The following is a 25576-nucleotide window of genomic DNA, read 5'->3' as shown; positions in this document are numbered from 1 at the left end:
GTGCATGGCTTCCCAAGGGGAGTCCTCCAAAGCTGACTGTAGTGATATTCAGTAATGAGGTATATAGCCTTTTTTCAAGGAGGAGTTCGCAAACTTAGTTGTCAGCTCTTGTATATTTCAAAAGTGTGCCTCACAGGTATCACACATGTGTGTCTCAAAGGTGTCCCTCACAGGTGTCTCACAGGTGTGCCTTACAGGTGTCACACAGGTGTGTCTCACAGGTGTGCCTCACAGGTGTCACACAGGTGTGTCTCACAGGCATCTCACAGGTGATCTCACAGGTGTCTCTTTCTGACTGTGTCATGTCCAACCTCACCAGGGGCCCCAGGCATTATCAGTAAGTGTTAGGGAAGTAAAATGAGAAGGGATAGACTGACAGAGTGTGTAATTAGGCAGCCGCCCTTGGACACTGCAAGTAAGGGGGCTGAGCATTGACAAACAAACCCTATGTCATAGGCTCAGGGCTCCCCTGAGGTGTGGATACCCTGCCGCCCCAGGGACTCCACACCTGTGGGCACATGGGCTCCAGGTCAGGGAAAGTCACAGCAAAGACTACAGGTGCTGCAGATGGAAGCAGACATCGCATTCATGGGGGGGGGGGTCATGGGACACCGACACGGGCTCCTGCTTGCACACCAAAGCCAAGCCCAGCACCCTGAACACCCACTCTCCACACGGAGCCCAGTGGTCCCCATTACTCACTCTCCATGGGGAGCCCAGTGACTCCCTTCACCCACTCTGCACGCAGAGTCCCGGTCACTCCACACTCCCTGGGCAGGTGGTGTTTAGAGCTGAGATCACGTTGCAACCCCCACCTACTCCTCAAGGGTCCCCCCAGGGCCACCCCACCCAGTTCTGCCCACACTTAAGGGGGCGGCACTTATTTCACACACAGGCGAACCTCATTGCCTTGTAGAGAGGGAGGCACCAGCAGGGAGGAAAGGGCTGGACTGCACACACTGTGGAGACCAGAGGCAAAGGACTGCGCCTGGAAGGGAGGGCGCACAAGTGGCAAGGCGGAACTGGAGGGTGGGGTTCAGACTGGTGTCTGGGGAGCTGCAGTGGAAGGGCCTGGGCCTGGGCCAGGGCATGGTCCTTGGGAGTAAACTCAGGATGCAGGAAGTGTCTCCTCAGGCCCCAGTCTCTTGGGCCTGGCAGCCAGAAGGATGCTATGGGCATGTCCTCACATCCAGGTGCGAGCCGGGTGATGAGACCTGGGAGACAACAAGCTGGCAGCTCTGGAAGCTGTCCCGGGTGTGAATGCGAAGCTGGTGGCCGTGACCCTGGCCCCAAGCCCAGCACTTAAGAGGCCACCGCAGCACCTGTCTCATCGCATCCCACTCCTGTTCCCAGTCAGAACTCACTATTTTTAGGAAAAAGGGGAGGTCTTGAACAGATCCCTGAAAGGAAGTGGTTTCATGACTAAGCAGAGACAGGGATGTCACAGCACAAGGGCATGTACCAGCTGGGCCCATTGCGGACACGCAGCTGCCGCGGTCAGACCAGCGTCCTGGTCCGGCAGCTGCAGCGGCACCAGTCAGCACCACGCACTTTCCTGGAGCCGGGAAACGTGCTGAGAAAACTTCAAGCACAAGAGGCGTCCCAGGTTCTGCATGCACATGTGCACACCCACACGTGCACGCTTCCACACACACACAGCTCCATGCACACCCACATTATGCATGCTTACATGCATTCGCATACATGTGTGCTTGCATGCACACATGTGCACTCTGTGCACACACATGTATATGCACACTCATGCACACACTGTTACCAGCTGATTGCAGTAAAAGTCAGAGTCGCACATAAATCTTCATCCTGGTAAAAAGTACAATGACAATATAGACAGAGACAAAAATGAAAAAGATACAAAAATCTTAGGTAATTTCCCTCACTTAAGATTCCCGGTCCTAGGCTAGAGGGACCTGGAGATCCTTCTAACATCTCTGAGGACAGGGCCAGTTGCCCCTATTCCCTGGCACTAACTCCAGGGTGAGCCCAGAGTGCAGGTGCCAGCCTGCAAATCAGTGCTTGGCTGCTCACAGCTGGAATACGTTTCCCACCCAAGGACCAGGAGCTGGCCTTGGTGTGACCCCAGGGCAGATGGTCCAGGCCCTCCACTAGAGGCACCTGCTGCCAATTGGGCACATGGAAAGCCCAGTGATCCCCACTGCCCACTCTGTGCCCCAGAGGCACAGCTGCTAGGTACGATCCACCAGTGTCCCCTTGTGTAGGAGGTGGTGGTGCCCACACTGTGGATGTGGATACAGTGCAAGGAGAGGATCTGGCAACACAAACAGAGCTGCCCAAGAAGCAGCAATATGTGTTTATGCTTCCAGGAAGTCAGGATGGGGCTACCTGCCTGGCTGAGCCAGCACTCGAGGTATTTCCTGGACCCTATCAGCCTGAAGGGAGCTGGCCTGGGAGCCGAGGAGAATCTCGTGGGGAGTGGGTGGGATGAGGGTCTTGTCCCCAGGTGACAGAAGAAAGCAAAGTCTGTCCTTGCAGCCAGGAACCCTCCTCAGTTCAAGTTCTCCTGCCACTAACAGCTGTGTGGCCTCAGAGCACATCACCACAGCAGGTCCAGGTCCAAGAGAGAGACACTAGGGTAGGGGGTTAATTTAGACAACTTATAACTCAGAACACTGGGGAAGGTCTATGTGGGTCCACTCCACATCTGGGGTCCCCTCTCTGGGCTCTGGACATTCAGGATGTGGGTGGCTGGCTCACCTCCCTCTCCCTCCTCAGGAGTGAGCTGTGTCTCCTAGAGGCAGGATCTGTGCCTCACCACCACCTCCCCAGGCACCTAGGAGCACCTGGATCTGCCTGTCAGCCCATCAAGAACCCTGTGGCAACTCCCCAAACAGAGAGGGGGGTGGTTCTGCAGGATCGCCTCTCTCAGGGCTCGGTCCCGAGGCTGGTCCCACAGGAAACCAGGTATCCCCCTGCAGTGGTGCCCCAGCCCCCATCCCAAGGGGTCTGGTTTTCCCAGGGAGGTGGGACGCCTCAGGTCTGAGGAAGTGACAGGGCAGGCCCCCCTGTCACAGAGTGAGTCAGCTGACTCACCTCAGGGCTCCCTAATCGTTGCTAAGAAAGACTTTGCTGACAACAGTGCTTTCTGGGAGCCCATGTGCGCCTGGAGCAGCGGCGTCTCCAGGGTCAGGCAGCAGGTCACCATGAGCCTCAGCGAGGAGCAGGCGCGGAGCTTCCTCGATGAGAACCCCGACTTTGCCCACCAGTACTTTGAGAAGAAGCTGAGCCCCGAAAATGTGGCAGCGGCCTGCGAGGACGGGTGCCCGCTGGACTGTGAAAGCCTCCGGGAGGTGTGCCAGGTGGAGGAGAGTGCGGCCCTCCTCGACCTGGTGCAGGACATGCAGGAGAACGTCAACATGGAGCGTGTGGTCTTCAAGATCCTGCGGCGCCTCTGCACCCTCCTGCATGCCGACCGCTGCAGCCTCTTCATGTACCGCCAGCGCAACGGCGTGGCCGAGCTGGCGACACGACTCTTCAGTGTGCAGCCTGACAGCATCCTGGAGGACTGCCTGGTGCCCCCCGACTCTGAGATCGTCTTTCCGCTGGACATCGGAGTTGTGGGCCACGTGGCTCATACCAAGAAGATGGTGAACGTCAAGGACGTGTCTGAGGTGGGTCTGCGCGTCTTGCGCCTGTCCTGGGTGTATGTGAGTCAGCTCAGATCGCCAGGCACTCCAGGGGGCCCTGGCAGGGCACAGCTCGCTCTGTACAGAGGAGTAAGCTCCTGGCGCCCGCCCAGCACTGGGCCCTGGCAGCCTGCCTGTCAGTTCCAGGAGCTCCAGGTGAGCTCTGGGATACTCTCACCTTGCTCCCAAGTCAGAGCTACTGGCTGCTCGAACTGACATCATGCGGCCACTGAGTTGGTTAGATCCAAGGCTGGGAGTCACTCTGAAACAGACTCAGGCTCAAACTTTGGTGGCCCATTTCTCTCTGAAACAAACTCAGGCTCAAACTTTGGTGGTCCCATCTTTCTTGTCCTTTCATACTGGGAAAGATAGTAAATAGATAGAAACCGACCTGGATTGCTCCGGTCTGAACTCAGATCACGTAGGATTTTTTTTTTTTCATTAATCAGTATTTTTTATTATGGTTTTGTGGGGTACAGTTTCACGTAGGATTTTAATCGTTGAACAAACAAACCGTTAATAGCGGTTGCACCATTGGGATCTCCTGATCCAACATCGAGGTCGTAAACCCTATTGTCGATATGGACTCCGTAATAGGATTGCGCTGTTATCCCTAGGGTAACTTGTTCCGTTGCTCAAATAAGTTTAGGTCAATAAATGATTTTTGCTTAGACTGGTAGGGTCTTGGGTATAATCATTCGGAGGTTTATTTATGCTCCGAGGTCGCCCCAACCGAAATTTACAGCTCATGTCCAGTGGGGTGTTGGGCCTATGGGTTGTTTAAAGTCTGATTGAGTTGTTAAATTGAAGCTCCGTAGGGTCTTCTCGTCTTATTAGTATATCTCCGCCTCTTCACGGAGATGTCAATTTCACTGATTAGAGGTAGGAGACAGTAAAACTCTCATGTGGCCATTCCTACTAGTCCTTATTTGGAGAACAGCCGAGGCTTCCACAGTCCCTATGGAAGTGCCAGGGAAGCATGTGAGGGCCGAGGCTTCCAGAAAGATGACCCCGCTGGGGTCTCAGGACTGTCTGAGCTGGGCAGGAAACCCTGCCCTGGGTGACTGAGAAGGTGGTTCTGAAGGGGAAGAAGGGGTCAGAGCTGAGGGTGCAGACACCCAGCGGGGCGGGGGGTCGGTAGGACCGGGATCCCTAAGCTCCCATCCTGGCAGAGGAAGCTCCACTGCATTGGAGACCACCCCAGATGCTGAAGGAGTGCAAATCTGGGGGCCAGAGTGGGAGACACTTGGGAAGCAGGTCCAGGGGCAGGGCTGGGAGTGGAGCACGGAGTGGAGAGAGATTTTGAATGGAAACAGGCTTGCGGTATGTCATCGGTGGTGGGAAGAAGAAGGGGTGTCCATGCAACCATAGGTCCGGGGCTGATGCAGGAAGCCAGGGGTGGCCCTGGTGAGCTGGGGGCTTCCACTGGGTGTGAACAAGAGCAATGGCCAGGAGAGACGTGGGGAGACCCCAAGTGGGTGCCTGGCAAGGGGACCCCAGAAGGCAGGAGCAGGGGAGAGACCTTGTCCCTGCCCAGACCCCAGGCAGCCTCAGCTCCCACTGGATGGTCTCCCCAGAGTCAGACACTGTCCCTCCTTCCTGGAGAAAAATAGACCTGGCGACCAGGAAGGAAGCTGCTGGGGCCACAATCCTCTTATCTTATCTTCCATAAACAAGCACCATCCAGTGTCCAGCGACCTAAATATAGTAATCTCTAGGATTAGCCTCATCTTTACTTTCTACTTAAGAAATGGGTCACCCATGAATCACAGGAATATCAGGAGCATGAATTGCCAGAAAATAAGGAGTAGCAGTGGTGGGCCTAGGATGGAAATGGACTTCCTCCCTCCCTCCTTTCCTGTTTCTTTCCTTCCTTCATTCCTCTTTTCTTCTTCCTTTCTCTTTTTCTTTTTCCTTCCTTCCTCACCTGCTCCCTCCCTCCCCATCTCCTTCTTTACCTCCTCCTTCCTTGCCCTTTCCTCCCTTCCTCCAACTCTGCTCTGAGCCTGGGACAGGCCCCTCTGGTCCCAGGTTCATTATCAGCTGCCGCGGACCCTTCGTCCAGCCTGGCTTATGGGACCTGGCTCTGAGGACCTTGTTCAAGCTGCTGGGCTGTTCTGGGTCCTGTTCCTCCCAGCCTGGCCCCCAGGGCTGTTCCAGGTCCTGCCACCAGTCCTCCGTCTCTTGGGCCCTTGGCTGCACCTACCTTAAGGACTGCCCTCCTCCAAGGCCTCCCCAGAGCCTAGCACAGTGGGGTGCCTCCTTTATGAAACAGGGCATGGTGTCTGCCCCCTCCATGTCTGTGAAAATTCTCAGGCTGTGCTGGGTCTCATCTACCCTAAAAGAGCAGAGACTGAGTCAAAATCAGCAAAAAAGCAAATTACCATGAAGTGTGTCCAGTTTCCAAGTGGTGGGATTCTAGGTTCACATCCTGTTTCACAGAGGAGAGTGAGGCAGAGAGCACTGTGCTCCCTTTCCCATTGTATATTGAAGAGTGTGAGCAGTGAGGATTGTTTTGGGACAGTAACGTGTTCCTGCAGAGCAGGGGGCCCTCAGACCCAGCAGGGATGATAGGACACTCAGGTGACACCTGGCCCCATGTGCTACACCTGGATCACTGGGAGTCTCTCACTCATCTGAGCATTCTCTCCTGTTTACATTGTGAGAAATGATGTCCACTTCATAAGGTGACTGTGGCAGTTAAACCAGACTGCTTTTGGACACAAGTAAACCCAATCACAGGTAGATACTGAGCACAGGTATATTCTGATGCAGGTAGACCCGAGCACAGGTAGACCCTGAACACAGGCAGATGCCAGCACAGGTAATCCCTGAACACAGATGCCAGTACATGTGAACCCTGAGCACAGGTGGACCACAGCACAGACAGATCCCAGCACAGGTAGACTCTGAACACAGGTAGACCCCAACACGGGTAGACCCTGAACACAAGTAGATCCCAGCACAGGTAGTCTCCAGCACAGGTAGACTCCAGCATAGGTAGACCCTGAACACAGGTTGACTACAACACAGATAAAACTCCAACACAGGTAGATCCTGAGCACAGGGAGACCCCAAGTGTAGGTAGACTCTGGCACAGATAAACTTCGAGCACAGGTAAACTCTGAGCATGGGGAAGGGTCCAGCAGGCCCTAGATCATGGGCTCCTCTCTGAGTGCCCTACCCTCCTGTCACTGAGCATATCAGGCCCAGGAGGGGACTGGGGCAGCCTGGTCTGTAGTCTCCCTTCTCCCTAGAAGCCTGTCCTGGGAACCCGCCAAAGAGTGGGGAGTCTGCCTGGGGTTCTGCCCATGCTCTCTGGCCTGCAGGGAGCCCAGCCAGTACCAGGCCATGTGTGACCAACCTCTGGAAGGTGCAGTCCCTGATCCCTGAGGTCCTGTCTTCTAATAACTTGGGATCTGCGATGCAGAGTGTCCTGGGGCCCACTAGGAAACAAACAGACTCCAAGGCCTGCACAGTGAGGCCCTGCCAGGGCTCAAGATGAAGCACAGCCTTCCTGGAGCCCAGCTTGGGCCTGGGCAAGGGTCATGAACCTTAAATCCACAGGCTCAGGACTTGCAAATCCCAAAAGGTGGAGGCCAGGCTCTCTGCTTCCCTCCCACTTGTCAGAGCCCAACCGAGCAACCCGGCCAGCAGCCCTACCTGGCCATCCACAGTGTCCATGGCCCCTGACACAAGCCTGGAGCAGGGAGGAGGCACAGGCCAAGTGTACAAATGAATGGGTGAGTGGGTGAGTGAGACAGCGCTACCCTCCCTTCCCTGCTGGGCACCACGAGGCTGTGACATCATCCACACCTGATGAGGGTGATAGTGGTATCAACCCTTTGCTGTTCTTCAGATCCACTAGGGTTCACAGTGAGGGCAGCTGTGACAGAAAGTCCTAAAAGGTCAGGAAGGTAGTGCCATGCAGCCAAGTAGCAGGGCAGGGCCTAGACTTCAGTGGCACTGTGCATTCGCCGCCCTGGTCCGTAAGAGGCAGAGCCTCCCCAGGGGTTCTAGGAGCCTGCATCTGTATCTGCCGCTGGCTCCCAGGTGAGGCTATCCAAGCACCTTTGACCAGGAGACTCTAGGAAGGCAGAGAAGCCTGGGCTGGACTGTGGAGTGGACAAGATATTCAGGCAAACACCCAGAGCATCCCGGGCACACGGAGCCTGAGGAGGACCATGGAAGGGAGGCGGGAGGCTGGCTGCCTCATGCTCACATTTACTAACAATGCAGTTATGTTTGTGCCTTTCTAAAGAGCGGAGCATCCAGCAGTCAAGCAGGAAGCATGTGGCATTTTATGGCCCTAGGGTTTCAGTGCTGTCATCACAAGGAGCAGAGGGGCTGAAGTTGGGTGCTAGGAGACATGCTGGCCACCGACCATTGAGGACGATGGGGAGGAAGCAGTGAGGTTGGGAAGCTGCACTGGCCAAACTAGGACCAAGGTGGTGACAGCCCTGGTTGATCCCAAGTGCTCATCCATGCATAGGCAAGGGTGGCCAGAGGTTGTGGAAAAGGGGGAATTTGGCAATGAGAGGATGAAAGGAGGCTGAATGTGTTGCTTAAGGTTAGGCAAGATGTTTTCACACAGGACCCCTTGCAGAATCCATGGAAGATTTATAAAAGCGTAGACATTCCCAGGGATCTCCAGGGAGGCGAGAGGGCAGGGGGAGCTAGGATTTGAAGCACATCTTTCTGGGGAGTGGCTGGGTTGGGTGTGCTGCTTTCAGAGGCTTGATGGGGTCAGGAAGGAATGAGGCTGACCCCACTCAAACCAGCAGGTCAGGGGAGCACAGCTTCTGGCCAGGGTTGCCACATCCGGACCCTGCTGCCTGCTCTGGGCCTCCACAGCCCTGTGAACCTAGCTCCCGAAGATGTAGGGGTCGATGAGATACCAAGAATCGCAGTCACAAGGCCGTGGAGTGAAGACCTCAGTGCTGGGACCAAGGGAGTAACTGGCATGGGCATAGAGGGACCAGGGAGCATGTGAATCCCCTTTGGGTCTCCGGTGATGGTATCAAGATGGTCACTGCAACCAACCTCAGCTGTGAGAGCTGAGATGGAACCACAGGGCCACTGAGGTGATCTAGTGGCACAGCCAAGAAGCCAGGGACCCCAGGAGCAGTGGGGGACAATGAGGGAGAGGGGATGGCAGAAGAATGGGCCATGAGAGCACTTCGCACTTTAAAGAGTCCTGAGTTTCTGAATCCAGGAGGGAGAGGGCCGTGTGTAAGAGAAGGCAATGAGTGGGATGAGGCTTGTGGGTGAAGAGTGGATCACCAGAGGGAGGTGGGGTGGCCCTGTGGCTCTTTTGATATTTTCTTTGTGACCAAGAGCTGTGAAGGTACATTGGGTGGAGAGAAGTGACAGGGAGAGGTCTGAGATCAGGGAAGAAACTGGCTCAGACAATGCTGGCAACAGAAGTGAGACTGGATGCTCACCAACTATGGCCTGTGTGCCTACGAGGGTCCCAAGAATCGCAGTCACAAGGCCGTGGAGTGAAGACCTGAGGGTCTGAGGGTCCCATGTGGATCCATGTAGCACCAACTCAAAGTCATGTAGTGAGTCTGTGTGGTGCCACCTGGTATATGGCACCATCTGAGGGTCACCTGGGGTGGATCTGTATGGTGCCAACTGAGGTTCACATGGCGTGGGTCCAGGTGGTACCATCTGAGGGTCATATGGTATAGGTCTAGGTGGCACCATCTGATACTCACATGGTGTGGGTCTAGTGGTACGATCTGAGGGTCACATGGTGGGAGTCTGGGAGTGCCATTCGAGGGTCACATGGTGTGGATCTGTATGGTGCCATCTGAGGGTCATGTGGTGTAGGTCTGTATGGTGCCATCTGAGGGTCATATGGTGTGGATTCAGGTGGTACCATCTGAGGGTCACATTGTGTGGGTCTAGGTGGTGCCATCTGAGGGTCATGCAATGTAGGTCCATGTGGCACTGAGCTTCATGTGATGTGGGGCCAGGTGGTACCATCTGAGGATCATGTGAAGCGGGCTCATGTGGTGCCATCTGAAGATCACATGATGTGGGTTTGTGTGGTGCCATTTGAGGGTCAGGTGATATGGCTCTGTGTGGTGCCATTTGAGAATAACACAGTGTGGGGCCAGGTGGCACCATCTGAGGGTCACATGATGTGATCCGGGTGGCACCATCTGAGGGTCATGTGGTGTGGATCAATGTGATGCCATCTGAGGGTCACACATTGTAGGTCCAGGTAGTGTCATTTGAAGAACACATGGTGTGGTCTGTGTGGCGTCATCTGAGTATCACATGGTATGGAGCTGGATGGCACCATCTCAGGGTCATAGTGTGCTCTTTCCAGGAACGCTGGCACACGTCCAGGTGTGCTGTGAATCCCATCCACCATGGAAAGACCCCAGGTGAGGGAGTCATTCAGTTGGCAGGGACTGGGTTGATGTGATGGGCTCCAGGTGGAGAGGGAAGGAAGTGACAAAAGGAAGGAAACTGGAATCTGACAGGGACACACACAGATCAGTTCCTGGCCTACACGCACCAACAGCTGGTAGGGAAGATGGACTATCCAGACCTCACATGTACAATGGGCACTGTAACAAGCATGGGAGGGAAGTGTCCCAGTACCCTCGTCCCTGATGTGCTGGACTCAGGGACAAGGGTACTGGGACACTTCCCTCCCATGGGGAACATCTGTCAGTCTCAGCTCCAACAAGCAGAAGCAGTGACTGTGTCCCCAGGAACAGGATATGGGCGCTGCGGTCAGTACTGTGCCCCTGCTGGACCTGCCCACCAACTACCTGCCCCACCATAATTCATTGACTTTCCTTCAATGCCAGCATGAGTGGCTGCGGGTGGCAGCTGCATCTCCAAGAGTTAGGAAGTGCTGGCCCCTGCCACATGCACCCCTTTGAGAACATGGGCTCCAGCGGGCTTCCTCTGACCTCCACTGGCCAACACTCCCTGACTGCGAGGGGGACAAAAGCCAGTGTGAGGGAAATTGTGGAGAAGTCAGCCCTCTGCCACGGGATCTACATCCCAAGTGTGCCAGAAAGGGGTCCTTTAACAGTGGCTGGTGAGGGGAGAGACCTGGGACCATTCCATGCTCTCTGGAGGCCCCACAGGTGGGAAGACCTGACTCCAGCCCAGCGGATCTGAGCCCAGAGCCATCCACCTCGGTCACAGCACCAGGATGCACTTGCCTCATCTCAATAAGTGCCAGAGCCAGGAAGTAGAGGACAAGGCCAGGGTTGCTCCGACTCCATGAAGGACAGGAACCTGGTCATCTGGGGATGCCATGTCCTATTAACCCTTCACTTCTGGGCAGATGTGAAGCTTGGCTTGTCTGTTTCTCACGGGGGCAGAACTCAAGGCCCAGGAGAGGAGGAGCGGTTCTAGAACTTGAGGGAGATCCCTGAGGACCAGAGGCAGGCAAGATTCTCATCCTGGAGAACAAGTCTCATGTGGGCAGCAAGCTCACAGAGCAGAGCCCTGGGAGCATGGCCCAGGAGACCCAGGAGCTGGCAGGAAGATCCCAGGGACCCTCCACTCCAATGTGCCAACTGCATCTGTGCTGGCTAAAGTGTCCCATGAGCAAGGATCAGATCAGAATGGGCTCATCCTGCACTGGACCAACAGTTAGGGAAGAGTGTGGGGGCTGACCTGGAGAGGGCTAGCCCAGAGGGAGCTGGCCTGGAGGGAGATGACTTGGAGGGGGCTGGCCTGGAGGAGGCTGAGGGCAGGAACTGGTGGGCACAACTAGGAGGCTTTGGGGATAGGGTGGGCAGGGCAGGATCAAGAGGCAACCCGAAGGTCAACCCAGCTGGAGTGTGGGCGAGGCCTCTCAGGTCAGCCGGACTGAGGCTGAGGTGAGGGGCACCTCAGCCTAGATGTGTAGGAAGCCCCAGGGACAGCCAAGTTTTCACCACCAGTGACCCTGTCCCAATGCCCAAGGAGGGGCCACCAGGCATCTCTCTGACATGAGCAATGGCCTCTACCTCCACCATGTGTTCTTCAAATGGCACCACCGGGACCTACAACGTGCAACCCTCAGGTGGCATCACGTTGACCCACACCACATGACCCTCAGCAGTGACTCCAGCGGGTGCCGGGGTTCTGAGTCCACAGTGCAACAGCCTCTCTCCTCTCTCGCAACAGTGTGAACACTTCAGCTCCTTCGCTGACGAGCTCACCGACTATGTGACAAAGAACATCTTGGCCATGCCCATTATGAATGGCAAAGACGTGGTGGCTGTGATTATGGCAGTGAACAAGCTTGACGGCCCGTGCTTCACCAGTGAAGATGAAGACGTGAGTGTCAGACATGAGGCATCCATGCGTTCTGCCTCTGTGTATTGCCCATGTGTCTGCATGTTCCACCTCTGTCTGCCCACGTGTCTGCCCATGTATTCCACCTCTGTGCCTGCCTGTGTCTGCCCACATGTCTGTCCACATGTTCTGATTCTGTGTCTGCCCTCGTGTCTACCCAGGTGCTCCACCTCTGTGCCTGACTGTCTACGTGTCTGCTCATGTGTCTGTCTCTGTGTTCTGCTTCTGTGTCTGCCCGTGTGTTCCACCTTTGTATCCGCCTGCCTGTCTTCCCATGTGTCTGCCCACATGTCTTTCTGTGTGTTCCACCTCTGTGTATGCTCATGTGTCCACCCGTGTGTTCCACCTTTGTGTCCGCCTGCCTGCATGTCTGCTCGCGTGTCTCCTGTGGGTCTGCTGCATGTCTGCCCATCTGAATGCCTGCTTGTGTGTGCCACCTCTGTGTCTGCTTGCCCACATGTTGCCATATCTCCTCAGCTTGGCTCCAGGTGCTTGCCTGCATGTATGTGTACATGTGTGATGTGAGCTTGTGTGTTTAAGTCCACGTTCATGTGCACTGAGCGTGGCTTCCTCAGGGCAACCTCAGGGTGAGCGTGTGTCTCTTCTGCAAACGGACACCTGGGCACACATCTGAAAACTGAAATTTTAACTCCTGTTCTACGATTTCTGTTTCAGATTTTCTTGAAGTACCTGAATTTTGCCACATTAGACCTGAAGATCTACCACTTGAGCTACCTCCACAACTGTGAGACACGCCGAGGCCAGGTACCTCATGTGCCATCCGGCCTGGGCTGATCCTCCTGTCCCTGGCCTTTGTCCCTGAACACACATGATGGCTGCGATGTGTGCTCAGAATTGAGCATACTCTGGCCATTCGGTTCAGGTTCCCTCTGCCTGTCTCTCTACCTATACAAAGATGGCAGTGGCAGGTGGTATTGTGCTCACCTGGACAAGTCCAGGGATGGAGGTGGCGCCAGGGAGTGGGGTGTCCCTGTCCATTGCCCTACACGCCTGACCCACCCACTGGCCAGGGTGGAGTGAGGCTCCTGCAAATGCAGCCAGGGCCCATACTTCTTAGAAGTGGCCTCCAGCTATCTTAGAAGGACTGGCATGAATCATAAATGAACCAGTGGAACAGTGTCCTATGCTTGGCAGACTAACTCCCTGGGGGTTCTGCTCTGGTTGATCTGCTGGAGTCTGCTTTCTCCATCCATGAGAAAAGAACAGGGCTAGACGGGTTCAGGTGTGCTGCACTGGGGAAAAGTGTGGAGGGTGACCTCCAGACAGGGGTCCCCCACTGAGTCCCCAGCCCAGCGGAGCTGGGATCAGTAATGAATGGGCAGTGGGAGTAAGACTCTGGGCTTGGGGCAGGGAGAGCCACCCACACGGTGCCCACTGGGCCTCGGAGAAGGAGGACGTCCAAAGTGACAGGTTGCTTCCCACCTTTCCTGCAGTTCTATCTGCAAACACTTTCTGACTCTAGCCGGTTGCAAGCCCATGGAACATGGCAGAGGTAGCTGTCCTTACCTAGTGTCTGGAGGAAGGCAAAAAAGGCAGTCTGGACAGGCAGCTGGGGGCCCTGAGGTCTGACAGCTGTGGAACCAGTGGGATCCTGTGATAAAACCCTCCAGGAGGGGTGGCTCAGCCCCCACCAGAGTGCACCCACCACAGGCCAATCCCATGTGAGAGAGACGAGTCTGTCATCCAGTCACTCCCAGGGTGTCCTGAGCAGAAAGGACCCAAGGCTACCCACACTCGAGGAGCAGCAGGACCTGCAGGCTGGAAGGAATAGAAAGCTGGCAGCCAGCAGGGCTGTAAAGTGGGGGCTGGAGCATGGGGAGGGGCCAAAAAGTGGTCAGGCAGAGCTGGGGAATGGGCTGGGGTATCAAAGGGCAGTGAGGTGAGCAAGGCCCACAGGGGTGAGTGGACCAGAGGGAACGGGACCTGAGGCAGAAGGTCTCATGGGCACTGGCTCAGCACCTTGGAGAGAGAAGCCGTGGCCAAGCCCACGGTAAGGTCATGGGGATGACTCGAGCTGTTCATCACTATCACCTTCTCTAGGAGGTCACACACGAGGAAAAGCTCCAGGAGCACTGGGAGGCCTGACTTTCTGCCGGTCGCCAACGCATCCTTCTCTCCCCCACCCACCCATCCTGCCATGCATACCACAGACACCCAATGACACCACAAAGACATACACGACACACGACACAAACACACCATTCACCACACACACACCATCCAGAAACACTACACACAGGACAGACCTACCCCAGCCCCCTCCTCCTTCTCCTCCCCTTCTCCTTCCTTCCCTCTCTCCCACCAAGGCGCCATTATGAACTATGCCCATCCCTCCCCCAGTCCCTCCCCACTCCCCCTGCACACTTGGGTAGCCTCTTTAGGGCATGGACAGCCCTGCTCCCTGCCCCACCAGCCATCTCCCTGCACTTAACCAATCTGCTTGTTCTGGCTTTAGTTAAAAAGGAAGCTTCCCTCTCAGTCCCTCCTTCCACATCAGGCCCGGGTCCCACAAGCCATGCCTCAAACCCCAGGTTTGGCTTCTGCCCCATTGCACACAATTGGTGGTTTGTAGTACATTCTCAGAGTTGTGCAGCCATCGCCAGCCATGGTTGGGACAGTCTCATCACACCACAAAGAAGCCCACACCCATCAGCTGTCACTCCCCTGCCTACCAACCAGCCTCAGATTGCCACTTGTCTACTTTCTGTTTCTACAGATGTGCCTCTACGGGACATTTCATGTACATTTTCCATTTTGCATTTTTTATGACTTTTTTTAGAACAGTTGTAGCTTTACAGAAAAAGGAACTGAGCAGATAGCCCAGGGTGTGTGTGCCCACCGCTCCCACGCAGGCAAGCTTCCCCTCTTGTTACCGTCCTAGTCAGAGAGACCCATCATCTGCAATTAATGAACCAACGCAGATGCACTGTTACTAATGGCCATTCTTCATTCGGATCACCTTAGTTTTTGTTTGTGTGTTTTGTTTTGTTTTTTGAGTTGGAGTCTCACTCCATTGCCCAGGCTGGAGTATAGTGGCACACTCACAGCCACCCCAGTGTTGACTGGCTAGGCTCTGGCGATCCTTCCGTCTCAGCCTTCCAAGTAGCCGGAACTACAGGCATGCGCTACCAAACCCAGCTAATTTTTTATTTATTGTAGAGACGAGGTCTCCCCAACTTGCTCAGACTGGTCTCAAACCCACAGGCTAAGGCACTCCACTCGCCTCAGCCTCTCAAAGTGCTGCGATTACAGGCTGAGCCACAGATCGCCTTAATTTTACTTGTCCTTTCTCTCTCCTGGGACCCCATCCAGGATCTTATGACACATTTAGCCTCACATCCCTCAGCTCCTCTTGGTCATGACAATTTCTTAGCTTTTCTTGCTTTTAATGACCTTGACAGTTATAAAAAATACTAGCTATGTGTGCTGTAAGTTTCCCTGATCTATTACTACGTGAGAAGCATCTACTGATGTTTTCTCATAGTTAGACTGGGGACTTGAGTTTCTAGAAGAAAAATCACAGAGGTAAAGTGATCTATCATTCTTCAAATGATATTGGGGTCCGTACTGTCAGCATATCATGCATGGGAACCTTGTTCAATCAGCTGGAGTTGTTGGTCAAGCCTGTCCACTATACTGTCCCTCCTCACCACCCTCTGGATGTTTCTGGGCATGGCCCACACTTCAGGAAGGGTGGTACACTCCCATCCTATAGGGTGGTATATCTACATAGTTTATCTGGAATTCTTCTGCATAAGAGATTTGTCTCTTCTCCTCCATTTATTAATTTATTCAATCACTTATTAGTGTTAGTCTAGACTTGTGGGTATTTATTTTGTTCTCTAGGTTATAATTCGGTTATTTTGTTTGTCTTCTTGCCCAAGTGATTCCAGGTTTGATCTTTGGGAGTTCTTTCAGTTGCTCCTGTGCCCCTTTGACATACCCCATCGTTGTGGGTTTTTTGTTTTGGGCTAGTTTTTAAAAGTCCTTACTTTCTGTTTCTACGAGATGCTTCAGGCTTATTTGTATGAGGAGGGACCACCAAAAACCTGGAATTATCATTTGGAGGATAAGCCCCTTGTAGTACAGACTTCCCCAGCTCAGTAAGAGTTCTAAGAACCTGCTGACATCAGTGAACCAGCTAGCATTGTTGTGAGAGACTGCCTTTGGTTTCAGTGCATTTTTTAAATTTATTATTATTATTATTTGGCAATTCTTTCAATGCATTTGCCCATTTCATGATGAGTGATTTACAAGGGCACCTGCCCACTTGGTGCAGAGTGTGAAAGCAGTTCTTGACCAAAAGCAGCATGATCCCTGTGCCCCACCCACTCTCATTCACGTGATCTTGCCCCTGGATGAAAATATTCTCAAAGGGAAACATTTTGCCAATGTGGAAGAGGTGAAACAAAAAATGGCAGAGGCACTAAAAGATACATCAAATTGATGAATTCAAAAACTGTTTTGAGCAGTGAATAAAGCATCTTGACAGGTATATTGCATCAAACGAAGAGTACTTTGAAGGTGACTGAAGTTTAAATCTGTGATAATAAATACACAATCTTTAATAAATAAATTCTAGTTTTGGGGGCCCACCCCCAGTATGTTTCCTGACCTAGACCTACAATCAGCCATTCTCAAAGAAGCCCAGTTCCTTTTATTGGACAGCAGAATAGAAACCACCATCTGTGTGCTGGGAGTGCTTATTGCTTCTGGGTGTCACCACTCCGAAGTAAGGAGACATATGCACATATAGTAGCTCTTGTGCACGCATGTATCTATTACATCTGAGCCCTTAGGATGTGTCCTAGCCTGATCCATTACCACATGGACCATTCTAGCCTCTTTCCCTTGCTGGTATGTTAATTCCCACCAACATTGAGACTCCCGGGAGCCATCTGCCACCACCCACTTCATTGTTTAATTGCAGTACACATGTATAGTCACATCAGAATTGTTAACCTGTACCCTGTGGAAATGGAAACTACAGTGTTTTGCAAATATTTTCTGCCAGGGTATAGCTTTCTTTTCATTCTCTTAACAGTATATTTTGCAAAACAGATGTTTTACATTTTGATAAAGTCTAACTTATTCTTTTTTCATGGATTATACTTTGCATCGCATCTAAAACTTTATCCTTAGACCCAAGGTCACCTAGATTTTCTCTTATGTTATCTAGAAATTTTATAGTTTTGTATTTTGCATTAGGTCTATGATTCATTTTGTGAAAGGTGTAAAGCCTATGTCTAGATTCTTTTTTTTTTTTTGCTGTGGAAGACCAATCATTCTAGCACCATTTGTTGGAAAGACTATTGGTGTGAGTCTGTTTATGGTTCTCTATTTTGTTCCATTGATTTATGTGTTTATTCTTTCACCAGTATCATGCTGTCTTGATCACTGTAACTTTATAGTGAATCTTGAAGTTGGGAATGTCAGTTTTCCAACATTGTCTTTCTTCTGCAATATTGTGTTAGCTATTCTGGATTTGTTGCCTTTCCACATACACTTTAGAATTAGTTTGTCAAGATTCACAAAATAGATTGCTAGTATTTTCATTGAGACTGTATTCAAACCTTAGCTCAAGTTGGGAAGAATTGTCATCTTAGAAATAATGAGTCGGCCGGGCTTGGTGGCTCAAGCCTGTAATCGCAGCACTTTGGGAGGCTGATGTGAGGGGATTGCCTCAACCCACGGGTTCGAGAATAGCCTGGGCAACTTGACGAGACCTCATCTCTACAATAAATCAAAAAATTAGCTGGGCATGGTAGCGCGTGCCTGTAGTTCTGGCTACTTAAAAGGCTAAGGTGAAAGGATTGCCTGAGCGCAGCAGGTCAACACAGACATGGCCGTGAGTGTGCCACTGTACTCCAGCCTAGTCGACAGAGTGAGACTCCAAATCAAAAAAAGAAAGAAAGAAATAGTGAGTCTTCCAATCTATTAACACAGAATATCTCTTTGTTTATTTAGATCTTCTTTGATTACTTTCATCAGAGATCTGCAGTTTTTGCATATAGATCCTATACATATTTTATTGGATTTGTACCAAAGTATTTCATTTTTATGATAATGTGTGATATTGTATTCTTAATTTCAAATTCCAATTGTTCATTGCTGTTGTAAAGAAAGCAATTGATTTTTGTATGTTAACTTTGTATCCTGTGACCTTGCTGCAGTCATTATTGTTCCAGTTCTTTGTTGATTCCTTGATATTTTCACTTAGACATGCCATCTACAAACAAAGGTAGTTTCATTTCTTCCCTCCCAATCTATATACATTGTATTTCCTTTTCTTATCTTATTGCATTAGCTAGGACTTCAAGTATAATGTTGACTATGAGGAGTGAGAGGGGGCATCCTTGGGAACAAATCAGTCTTAGGGGAAACATCCAGTTTCTCATCATTAAGTATGATGTTGTTATAGGGATTTTGTAAATTTTTTTAAATACCATTGAGGAAGTTTCCTCTGCTTCTAGTTTGCTGAGTGTTTTTATTCTGAGTGTTAGATTTTGTCAAATATTTCTTCCACATCAATTGATAAGATCATGTAATTTTTTTCTTCCCTAGCCTGCTGATGTGGTGGATTACATTAATTGATGTTCAAATGTGGAACCAGTTTTGCATACTTGAAATAAATACCACTTAGTCATTGAGTACAATTTTTTGTACATTATTAGATTGGTTTGCCAATGTTATGTTAAGAATTTTTACATCTGTATTCAAGAGATCCATTGATCTGTAGTTTTTCTTTCTTATAATGTCTTTACCTGGTTTTGCTTTTAGGGTAATTCTGACATCATAGAATGGGTTCCCTCTGTGTTTATTTTCTGGAAGAGACTGTAGTGAATTGACCTAACTTCTTCCCTAAATGTTTGGTAGAATTCACCAGTGACACCATCAGGGACTGGTGCTTTCCTTTGGGATGATTATTAATTATTGATTTAATGTATTTGATACTCATAGCTTTATTTGGATAATTCTATTTCCACAGGTGTAAGTGTTGGTAGTTTGTGTCTTTTGTGTAATTATTCTATTTTATCAAAGTTATCAAAATTTGGTAGCACTGTCATAATATTTATTACTTATTTGTTATTTCTTTTCTTCTATTTGTTTTAGGCTTAATTTGATCCTCTTTTTCTAGCTTTCTATGCTTAATGACTGATTCTATCTTTTTTCCTTTTTAATATGTTTTCAATGTTATAAAGTTCCCTCCAAACACTGCTTTCACTGCATCCCACAAATTTTATTTTATTTTATTTTATTTTTTTAATTGGAGTCTCACTCTGTCGCCCAGACTGGAGTGCAGTGGTCACTCCCAGCCACTGCAGCCTCGACCTACTGGGCTCCGGAGATCCTTCCACCTCAGCCTTCCATGTAACTGGAACTACAGGCGCGCGCTACCACACCCGGCTAATTTTTTGATTTATTGTAGAGATGAGGTCTCGCTTCCCCAGGTGGGTCTTGAACCCGCGGGCTCAGGCAATCCACTCACCTCAGCCTCCCAAGGCACAGGATTACAGGCTGAGCCACCGAGCCTGGCTACAAATTTTAATAAGTTGTGTATTTTTTTTATTTTATTCAAAATCTTTTTTTTTTTAATCAGTCTCACTCTGCTGCCCATTCTGGAGTGCAGTGGCACACTCATAGCTACCCCAGCATCGACCTGCTGGGCTTAGGCCATCTTTCCACCTCAGTTTTCCAAGTAGCCAGAACTACAGGCACATGCTACCACACCCAGCTAATTTTTCAATATATTGCAGAGATGAGGTCTCACCAAGTTGCCCAGGCTGGTTGTGAACCTCTGGGTTCAGATAATCCTCTTGCCTCAGTCTCTCAAAGTGCTGGGATTACAGGCTTGAGCCACTGTACCCAACCTTGTTCAAAATCTTTAAGAATTTATTGAGACTCTAGTCCATGTGTCATTTAGAAGGGTTGTTAAAACTATTTTGGATTTTTCAGCTATCTTTCTGTTATTGATTTCTAATCTAATTCCATTATGGTTATGAGAACGTTTTTTATCCTTTTCATTTTGTAAAATATGTTAAGATATGTTTTATGGTCCAGAAAGTGGTTTTTCTTGGTGAATGTTCCATATGACCTTGAGGAAAATGAATACTCTGTTGTTGTCTGATGAAGTAACTTATAGATGTCAATTAGAGCCAGTTGATTAACAGTGTTAAGTTCAACTATCTCCTTACTGATTTTCCGCCTGCTGGATCTGTCCATTTCTGATAGAAGAGTGCTAAATTCTTCACCTATAATAGTGGTTTCATATCTCTCTCTCTCTCTCTCTCCTTGCAGTTCTATCAGTTTTTTGTTTATGTATTTTGCTGCTATTATTAGATACACATACATTAGTGATTTTTATGTCTTCTTGGAAAAATGACTCCTTTATCATTATGTAACACCCCATCACTAATAATTTTCCCTGTTCTGAAGTTTACTTTGTCTAAACTTAACATAATTATTCCAGTGTCTTTTGGTTAGTATTAGCATAGGATGTATTTCTTCATTCCTTTACTTTCAAACTATCTTTGTCTTTATACTTAAAGTGGTTTTCTTGAAAACAACATATAGTTGAGTCTTGATTCTTTTTGTTTCTTTTTTAAGTTGGGGGTCTCACTCTGTCACCCAGGCTGGAGAGCAGTGGCATGATCACAGTTTATTGCAGCCTCAACTTCCTGGACTCAACCTCGGAGTAGCTGAGACTACAGACATGCATTGCCACACCTGGCTAACTTTTTTAATTTTTGTAGAGATGAGGTCTCGCTATGTTGTCCAGGCTGGTCTCAAACTCCTGGGCTCAAGCAATCCTCCCACCTCCACCTCCCAAAATTCTGGGATTCCTAGTGAGCCACTGTGCCTGGCCAGGTTCTTTTTATTCACTCTGACAATCTGTTTAAGTGTTATATTTAGACTATTCACTTTATAGTGATTATTGACATAGTTGAATTACTGCATACCATGTTCTTAACTGATTTCTATGTGTTGCACTTATTCTTTGTAATTCTTTATTGTCTCTTCTTTTTTTCTACCTTTTGTAGTTTCAATTGAGCATCTTACCTCATTTCTCCCCTCTCTTAGCTTATCAATTATACTTGCTATTTATGAACTTGTAGCATTGCCCTAGAATTTTCAATAAACATTTATGACTACACTAAGTACTCTTCCAAATAACATTATATTGCTTCACTCACAGTGCTAGATCTTATAACAATTTATTTCCAATGTCTCACTCCCATTCCTTGTAAGATTGCTGTCATTTATTTCACTTACTCATGTGCTGTAATCACTCAATATACTTTTGCTATTATTACTTTGAACAGTTATCTATTACGTCAATTAAGAAGAATAAAAGATGTTATTTTAAGTTTATTTTCTGATGCTCTTTGTTTCCTCATGTAGATACAAGTTTCTGATCTATATCACTCTTCTTTCTGAAGAATTTGTTTATGAAGAACATTTCCTTCAGAGCAAGTCTATTGGCAACAAATTCCCTGTGTTTCTGTTTGAGAAAGTCCTTATTTCTCCTTCACTTCTGGACATAGAATTACCACTTGGCAGCTTTTTTTCTCTCAGCACTTCAAATACTTCTTTCACTCCACTCTCCTCTTGCCTGCATACTTTCTAATGAGATGTCCAGTATAATGTATATTGTTGTTCCTCTATTGGTAAAATGTTTTTTACTCTTTCTGGCTTCTTTTGAAATGTTCTTTGATTTCTGCAGTTTGAATATGGTATGACTAAGTATAGTCTTTTGTTTGTTTGTTTGTTTGGTTGGTTGGTTGGTTGGTTTTTGGCATTTGTTCTGTGTAATGTTCACTGAGCTTCCTGGATGTGTGGTTTTGTGTCTGTCAATAACTTTGGAAAATTCTGAGTCATTATTACTTCAAATATTTCTTCTTATCCTTTACCTCCTTCTGCTCCTTCTGATATTTCAAGTACCATATACGATTTTGTACTTGTCTCACAATTCTGTTCTTTTCCTTTCTTTTTCCTCTTTGCATTCCTATTGGAGAGGTTTCTACCGATGTATCTTCAAGCTCACTGATTCTTTTTCCAGCCATGCCCAGCCTACTGATGGGCAAAGACTTATTTCTATTAGAGTGGTTTTGATAGTTAGCATTTCTTGTTCTTCCTTTGCGTTTTCATCTCTCTGCTTATGTTACTCACCTGTTCTGGCATGTGGTCTACTTTTGTCCATTAGAGCCTTTAGCATATTAATCACAGTTATTTTAAATTCTCAGTCTGGTAATTCCAACTCTGTGTCATATCTGAGTCTGGTTCTTTTCAGGCTGTGTTTTCGTCTTGCCTTTTAGCATGCCAGGTAATTTTTTATAAAAGCAGGAGCTGACGTAAGTTGGCCTCTAGTATGGGATTTTGTGTTAATCTGGCTAGGAGTTGGGCAGCATTTAACATTGCTGTAGCTGAGGGTGCCAATGGCTTTAGTGTCCTTGTTTGATTGGTTCGTTCTTTTTCCTCCTGTTTAGTCCGCTTGAGCTGCCAGAACAAAATACCATAAGCTGAGTGGCTTCAACAACAGGCATTTATTCTCAAAGGCTGTAATTTATTTTATTTATTTGTTTATTTGAGTTGGAGTCTTACTCCATCACCCAGGCTAGAGTGCAGTGGCATGCTCACGGCCACCCCAGCATCGAACTGCTGGGCTCAGGCAATCCTTCCACCTCAGCCTTCCAAGTAGCTGGAACTACAGGCGTGCACTACCACTCCTAGCTATTTTTTAAATTTATTGCAGAGATGCAATCTCACCATGTTGCCCAGCTGGTCTCAAACCCATGGGTTCAGGCAATTCTCTCACCTCGGCCTCCCAACATACTGGGATTACAGGCTTTGAGCCACCGTGCCCGGCCTGCAACTTCAAGGTCAAGGAACTACCAGTTTGGTTTCTGGTGACAGTTCTCTTTCCACTTGCTGCGTCCTCAGGTGGCAGAGAGAGAGAGCTCTGGTCTCTTGTTTATCTCCTTCATGATTTCATCAACCCCCCACAAACCATCCCCTTGGAAGTTAGGGTGGAGCAGGTGGCTTTAGGTGGGACACACTTGAGTCCACAGTATCTCTCCTGTTGCCTCTGGGTTTTTCTAAGAATTTTTTTCTTCAACACAGTCTAAGACTTGTAGTGTCTTTTGCTGCAGTCCACTATTACTAAAATGGGGCCTGGTGATGTGGTAGGGGGTGGGATCAGGAAGCAGTCCACAGTCTTGCAATCAAATCTGCCTGGTTGCGTGTTCCCAGGCTGTGACCTTTACAAGTGTTTCTTGTCTCCCCTTGGGTGAGACAGGAAGGCTAGAGGGGCTGGAGCTGGCTAACTGCTTTTCCTCAGGTAGATATGGAAAAGTTACTATGAAGAGTGCTCTGGGTATATCTCAGAATAGTTACTTTTCCCCTCTGCCTGCCAGAAACAGAAGGGGGTTCTCTCAGATCTTCCCCTTGAGGACTTGGTGGGGCTCCTGGTGATGAAATCCACCAAAGCGCAGGGCCCTTGACAGGGGCCAGGCTTTCTCATTCTCCTTCAGCCTCCAGCGAGCCTCAACATGACCACTGCTCCTGCAGTTCATGTCTGCGGGCCCTGCACCAGGTGAGCACGTCTTGGCTGCAACTCCATCTACTGTCCTGGGGATGGCAGTTTTCCCTGTGACCTCGATTCTCTTTTGGGTCTGAAGAAGGTCATTGATCCTTAATCCATATCCTGATAACTTTAAAAGCAATTGCAAACACTCCAAGCCTTTTCTGGAGGTTTGCACTCCCCTGTAGATAGCTACAGAGAACTTAAATCAGGCTCCAGGTTCCTGCAGGGAGCGAAAAGTCCACCCTTCCAGCTCTGCACTCTGAGGCTTCTGACCTCTGCAGAGCTAGAACTTGCTATCTGGACCCATAACACAGGAGTCAGCATACACGTGTGTCCACGCAACCCCCACACCCGGGTAGGAGGACCCACCGGCAGCCTCCAGGTAGTGAACCCAAGGACTCCTCACATCCAAGAGGACTGTGCCCTGGGAGGGTCTGTCTGAGGAGGGCTTCCTCATTTGTCAAGCCTTGGAACTTAACCACGCAACCAAAATCCACCTACATACCCCAGATGCAGCCATGGAGCAGCAGACCTGGAAGCCTTTTCTGGGGCTTGCTCTACCACACGTGTTCCCCATGGGTCTCACCAGGGGCTGCATACCCCCCAGGAAGTCACATCTCAGGAGGAGCCAGGTTTCAATTACCTAAGGTCATGTCCCTAGCCCCCACCCCTCCCAATCTTCTCCACCTTTCTGCCCCCTCTCGGGAGTGGCTCTTGATCCTGTCTCAGGATCCCTCTTCTCCTTCACCCCAAAAGCTCACCTCTAACTCAGCAGTCAGAGCCACATGTTTAAAGCGATGGTCTTGTCGCTGAGGCCTAAGGGAATCCTGAAGTCCCCACTCCTCTTTCCACCCCAGCACTGGGTCTCCTCACTGCACCTCGAGCATGGCCACCCTGGGGGCCCTCTACCAGGAAGCAGTCCCCAGACGCTCCCAATGCCCACAGCCTCCCAACACTAAGCACCTCCATCCCTTCTCTCCCCACCCATACCCGCTCACCTGCAGTTGTGGTCATCATCTAGCTTGCCACCGACGAATTAGAAATGAAGGTCTAAGAGTCCAGCATCTTTGCCAGTTCTGTCGTCTGGTCATCCCAGCCCTAAACCAGGCAATACATGAAGTAGCAACATGGCTTCCAGCCTCAGGCCACCGGATGCCACTGGCTGCACAGAGGGGCTGGAAGACATTGGCATCTCCACTCAGTACTCTGCTTTTGCCCCCGAGGCCATCTCCTCCTAGGAAAGCTGCTTCTGAGCTTTACCCTCTCTACAGCATGATCAGGGGCCCTGACTTGCAAGAGGCCCAGCCTGCCTCCTGGCTCTTTCTGGAAGACTGTGAGGAGCAGAGACTGGCTCCACGTCTTCCTGGCACCTGTCCCTGAGCCAGCATGAAAGCCGGTCACCGGGAGTTAAGGCATCTCCACAGGCTCACCCTCCTCCACCTTGAACCCCAGCAGCTCTCCACTTCCTCACCCACTGTCTCACCCACACCCATTCCTTCCTGGAAAGCGCCTCAGTCAGTTGGCCAGAGCCCCAGGAGCAACGAGAAGACCAGGGGTGGCAGTACTGGTCCCAGCCAGGGCTGTGTCACCAGCGGAATGTCTGTAGGGTAGACTTACACAAGGTGTTCACACACTCACAGTCACCCAAGCTCACACTCACTCTCACATACTTACTCTCACACCCACACACACACAGAGACACACACACACACACACACACTCACACTCACACAATCTCACATACAGTCACTCTCACACAGTCTCACAATACAGAGTCACTCATCTCATACACTCTCACACCCACTCACACACTCACAACCACACACTCACTCTCACACACACTCTCTCACATACAGAGCCACTCACACTCACACACTCACACATTCTCACAGTAACTCACTCTCACACACTCACTCTCACATTCACACACACAGAACCACTCACACACACTTTCACCCACTCTCACACACTCTCACATAGTCACTCACAC

General features: G+C 50.0%; 1 protein-coding gene across 1 annotated transcript in view; it reads left to right on the top strand.

Moving 5' to 3' along the window:
* Positions 1-3127: 3127 nt before the first annotated feature.
* Positions 3128-25576, top strand: part of PDE6B (phosphodiesterase 6B) — a 39569-nt gene continuing 17120 nt past the window's right edge. Inside the window, exons 1-3 of the mRNA XM_008064007.1 lie at positions 3128-3647; positions 11811-11963; positions 12657-12746. Coding sequence (XP_008062198.1) covers positions 3132-3647; positions 11811-11963; positions 12657-12746 — 759 coding nt within the window. The 5' untranslated portion in view covers positions 3128-3131. The remainder of the gene's footprint in view (positions 3648-11810; positions 11964-12656; positions 12747-25576) is intronic.

This window comes from Carlito syrichta, unplaced genomic scaffold (genome assembly GCF_000164805.1).
Source record: "Carlito syrichta isolate Samal-C Ts95f unplaced genomic scaffold, Tarsius_syrichta-2.0.1 Scaffold307178, whole genome shotgun sequence".
In the NCBI taxonomy this organism is placed as follows: Eukaryota; Metazoa; Chordata; class Mammalia; order Primates; family Tarsiidae; genus Carlito; species Carlito syrichta.
The sequence above is the reverse complement of the archived record's forward strand: the minus strand, read 5'-3'. Positions and strand labels throughout refer to the sequence as shown.